This window comes from Alexandromys fortis, unplaced genomic scaffold, assembly GCF_014885135.2.
Source record: "Alexandromys fortis isolate MF-2015 unplaced genomic scaffold, M_Fortis_MF-2015_v1.1 scaffold_565, whole genome shotgun sequence".
In the NCBI taxonomy this organism is placed as follows: Eukaryota; Metazoa; Chordata; class Mammalia; order Rodentia; family Cricetidae; genus Alexandromys; species Alexandromys fortis.
This window is the reverse complement of record NW_026068477.1, coordinates 74,455-79,891: the sequence shown is the minus strand read 5'-3', so window position 1 is coordinate 79,891 and position 5,437 is coordinate 74,455. Positions and strand designations below refer to the sequence as shown.

Here is a 5,437-nt window from a genome sequence, read left to right as displayed (position 1 = left end):
AGACCTGGATGGAGGGGAGAGGACCTTGGACTGCCCACAGGGCAGGGAACCCTGACTGCTCTTTGGACTGGAGATGGAGGGGGAGGGGAGTGGGGGAAGGAGGATGAAAAAGGGAGTCAGGGTGGAGGCGGAAATTTTTAATAAAAATTTTTAATAAAATAATAGAATTAAGCCACTGCCACAAGGCGATATACGTATTAATTGAAATGAGTTAAATAAAAATGTGAGAGTTAGCCAATAAGATGCTAGAGATAATGGGACAAGCAGTTATTTAATTAATACAATTTCTGTGAGGTTATTTTGGGGCTAAGTTAGCCAGGTGGCCAGGACAAACAAGTGGGCCCAACCTTGCAACAGGTCCTCAATCAAATTCATTAAGTTGGTTTTAAGGTCTTATACTTCAACTGTGATGGAAGTCAAGTCTTGCTGTAGTAAGATAACTGGCTTTGGTAGTGACATATTGCCTTGGCTGTTGCTGATAGAATACTAACACTGGTGTCTAGGAATCTGACTTTGTGGTGAATATAGACCGAGGCGCTTGTTTACTAGTTCATCTTTGGATACATGCTTTATTCCTTTGTTTATGCTTCCTCTTTTCTCATCTCACAATTTGCCTAAAGATTTTAAACATATTTCCACTTAAGTCGGAGGATGCATGTCTGGTGGCAATATTGGCCCATGCTCCAGCAATGAGGCTCTCCCTATATTGAGGCTGGGGCTGTTTGATTCATAGAGGTTTGTGATGAGAATATGGTAGGAGAACAAATTGTGGGATTGTATCGGGGTAGGCCATCAATGTTAACCTCTAATATTCCTGTATGTTCTCTGGTTGAGTAGAGACTCTCTTCCAGTGTTAAAGGACTGAAGCACTCTGGTCTGTAGGTTTGGTGATGGGCAATCACTTTTGGGGTATATGGAAAGTGGGTGACATTCAAATATGAGTGTTCCATCTGTAACACTAAGTGGCCATTGTGGTTTTTTGCAGAGCTGGGAAAGTGTCCCTTTACCGGCTGGGGTAATGTAGAAAGGGTGATCAAAACATGGGATATGGTGAACAGTCACAGAGAGAGTGAGAGCCTTGGGGAATTCAATGTGCAAATCTCCTATACGGACTTATGTTGGCAAGCATGTTCCCAGGTAAAGATTTGATAAACCAATGCAAGATTGTGTTAAATCATTGACTTCTCTGTCATTGATGCTCTCTCTGTGGTGAATAGTCATCTGTTCAACTGCCCAAGGAAAGTTTACACAATGTTCAAGACACTTGTGGTAACAGTAAAACTCTTCTAAAAAGGAAATTAGCAAAAAAGTATGTAAAAATTAAAAGTATAAGTATTCTTTCTATGAAAGAATCTGCCTTTCACTTTTCTCTATATCCACACTTGTGGGCAGTCCGAACAGCTCATCAGAGAACCAGAGTCATGCACCTTTTAGATGTTTATTTTTCAATGTACAATAATATATATAGAAGAATAGTAGTCCTGTTTACCTCATCACAAATACTAAATAAGACATAATACCATTCATAGAAAAGACTTGTCCCATATTTCGTAAGTTCTCGGCAGGCATATCCACTGAAAGATGGGCATTGGCCCACACTCATAAAAACACTCTCCCATTATTGGAAGGAGTCTGCTTGGTGGTTCCTGGCCACCTGGCTATCTTAGACCTGAAATAATCACACAGAGAAAGTATTATTTACATCACTGCTTGACTCATTAGCTTTAGCTTATTATTTGATAACTCTTACATATTAATTTAGCACATCTCTATTAATCTGTCTATCACCATGTGACAGTGGCTTTCCAGCAAAGCTTCCAGGCCTCTGTCTCTGGTGGAAGCAGCTCCATGATGTTCCTCTGACTCTGCCTTCTTCCTCCCAACATTCTGTTCCATTTTCTCCTCCTACCTATGTTCTGACCTATCAACAGTTCAAGGGAGATTCTTTTTTCATTAATGGTAACCACAGTACACAGATAGGACTCCCACATCACCTGGTGTCAGAAGTAGGATGCAAGCAGTTCCTTGCAATAATTGATCTGCCAATGTTTGTGAACTAAATCTATGTAAAACCTGAAAACACTTAAAAAAAAACAAAAGAACAGGATTAAGCTTGGTTTGGTAGTGGTATTTTCTTGGATGGGCTTTGTTTGCTTGAGGAAGGCAGAGGCATGGCTTCTTTGGGAAAGAATTTCCTGTTTGGTCCATAGCAGGTAATGAAAGCCAAGCAGTTTTGAAGTGCAGCTTCCTGGGCCATGATTCCAGCACAAACTCTGGCTATGGAGCATTTCAACAGTATTTTTGGGCCTGGGTGCTTGTGTGCCCACTCAGAGTTGGAAGGAAAGTGGATGAGACTATATCCGTGGCTCTGCGTTCTCTGCCTAGGCAGGTGGCAGGATCATGTTTACTAGGCTTGCACTGGTGGGAGAGCAATTTTGACTATTATATATGATTATCTATTAATCTGTATTTCTTAATTATACATCACATTTTTAATAAGCTATACAAACAAAATGCCTTAATCAAGATCAGAAATACATATACATACAACATTGTAGTAGATGACTTATTAAATAAAACCCTATTGTATTTCAGTTACTATCATCCTAAGTGGGCCAAAGTAAATGCCATAGATTACAATCAATTGATGAACATTCATCAATGTGTAGGTTCTAAAGCATATGCTAGGGCAACTAATAATTGTGACACACCTAGCTGTGAAGAGTTTTCCCATAGGTATACAGTTACTCTCTTCAATGATCTGATGTGGTTCCATTATCCTCAAACTGCATCAAGATTGGAAGCAAGAGGCCGGGTGATGGTGGCGCACGCCTTTAATCCCAGCACTCGGCAGAGGCAGGGGGATCTCTGTGAGTTCGAGGCCAGCCTGGTCTACAAGAGCTAGTTCCAGGACAGGCTACAAAGCCACAGAGAAACCCTGTCTCGAAAAACAAAAAACAAAAGACAAAAAAAAAAAAAAACAACAACAACAACAAAAAAAAGATTGGAAGCAAGAGGCCTGTCCATTGTAATCATCATATGTGCTCCTATTTCTCCATACTTCATTTACATACATTAAAATCACTGCCCTTTAATCTCAAAGTTCACTTCTTCCTCTAGTTTTGCTAAAAAAGGAATTATGAACTGTGAATTACATGCTTGCATTCTTTGAAAAGTGCGGTTGACACTTCGCTTGTTACTTACTTGATTGACAGCCCTGGTGTGTGATAGTTAGCAACACATTAGAGAGGGAATAGAGCAGTTACATACTAGCACATCTTTGCCATTATTTTAAAAACAAAGGTATTGTCTCTTTGTATCTAAATTGTTTATTTTCTGACACTTATTTCCTATGTACCTCTTAAATTTGCTTTCAGTAATTTTGCTAATTATAACTCTTTTTTTTACCAATGTGGAGACGACACACATTTTAATTTTTCACGTTTTTAATAGTTGTTATCAAGCGCAGAAATTTAGTCCACTGGGACACTATAACTGCTCAAGTGATTTATGTTTCTTAATGTTTGGGAGACAGGAATTGGTGTTTGGGCTTCACAAGATCTAGTCTCAAATTCCTGTTCTGTGTTACTAAAATTTTCAATGACACTTTTTCTGTGTGGTAATAAAAATATTCAAAAATTATTTTTATTNCTGTGTTACTAAAATTTTCAATGACACTTTTTCTGTGTGGTAATAAAAATATTCAAAAATTATTTTTATTTTAAAAATATATATGTAAATGCATAAAGAAATCATAATAGTACAATATCTAAGTGGGAAATAGGTTCATTTTACTCTGAGAAAACCATTTAGAATGAAGAAGTATGCTTAGTGTTTATTGGTCAAATTATATGAAATGACTAGGAAGAGACGGAAGTTACTGCTCTTCCAAAAAAATAAGAACACAAAGGGGTATTATTCACTCTCACCTTGCTTATTACCCACTTTTATTACAGAAAGCCTCATAAGCATTTTCCTCAGATTTATTCTTCATCATCTTCTATTTTACACAGATGTTAAACTGACATACACAAATGAATGTAGATGTTATTGTTGTGTTAGCGTAACTGGAAATGGAGTCAACGCAGTTTTGTAGTATAAAAAGCAATTGGTCTGAAGTCTCCAGTGAGGATATATGACATTCTGTGTAAATATAAATTAGGTAAAGAGTACTTAGAAGGTAGAACATGGCCTTAATTGCTGCAATAAGAAGCTGGAGCTGGTGAATCTTTGTACTTTTGAGGCCAGTCTAATCTGTAGAAAATTGTTGTTCAAAACTTTGGAATCCATTCTCTATTAATACCCATATTAACACTAATATTGTCTATATACATTGGTGAACACATACATAAAATTTTACAAAATACATCTTTGGTATTTAAATTCATTTAAATATAAATCTTAAAAAGAGATTTTACACTCCATTAGATAAGTCAGTTAAAACAGAATAACAAACATATCAAGGGCATATGTTAACTATAATGACCACTGATTATAAAGAATTGAAAGCATAACAGCCAAATGTTTCCCATACTATTGTACACTCAACAGACATTATTTGACAGTTTTATCAAATTCAGTTAATTTCATAAGAAAATATGATAAACTCATAAGCTCACATGTCTTTGAATTTTTCACATTGATCAATTATTTAGAAATGAATATTTGAATAGGTTTATTGTTTGGTTAAAGCCTCTGCCATTGTCTTTATCTTTAGAGTAAGCCCTCAAAAACCAGAAATTGAAAACACACTCTTTGAAAGTTGCTGAAGTATCACTTTATTTATGGAAGATGCATTCTAATGAACTTTTAAAGCTTTTCAATAGCATCCAGCTACTTATATTATTCTAATCTCACAGCATAGGCCATTTGTATCAGTATTGGCAGTGGTTGAGAATATGGTACAGCTCATAATAATCGATCTGTTGACTACTCAGGATCATGTGTAGATCTCTGTCCATATTAATCACCATATCCTTTTACAGAACAACAACTAAAAACTTCCAGTTTTTACTGGCCTTAGCTTTTTCCATGGATGAAGTCAACAGGAACCCTGATCTTCTACCAAATTCATCATTTATATTTGAATGTTCAGAGCATGGTTGTGCAACTGGGACAATAATAGATAGTCACTTTAACTTTTCTGAAGAAGTTCGTGATATGCCCCCTAATTATGTCTGTTATAATCAGACTATGTGTATCGTGGTCCTTACAGGACCAAATTTGGCAACATCTATGATGGCTGGGACCATGCTCAACCTCCTCAAACCTCAACAGGTGAGATTTTGTGTTGTGACTTTGCAAGAAACTCTAACTCTGTTCTTATAATCCTAGAAGCTAAGAAGATTCTGAGGAGTATACTACCATCAAATTTGCGTTAAATGGTATCGTTCAAGGTTTCATTAATTCGTGATGGGGCCTATTTTCCCTTTTTGAA

At 36.8% G+C, this 5,437-nt stretch overlaps 1 protein-coding gene across 1 annotated transcript in view; it reads left to right on the top strand.

Annotated features, from left to right (window-relative positions):
* Positions 1–5,437, top strand: part of LOC126495767 (vomeronasal type-2 receptor 116-like) — a 43,249-nt gene that overhangs the window by 13,088 nt on the left and 24,724 nt on the right. Inside the window, exon 2 of the mRNA XM_050133365.1 lies at positions 4,986–5,277. Coding sequence (XP_049989322.1) covers positions 4,986–5,277 — 292 coding nt within the window. The remainder of the gene's footprint in view (positions 1–4,985; positions 5,278–5,437) is intronic.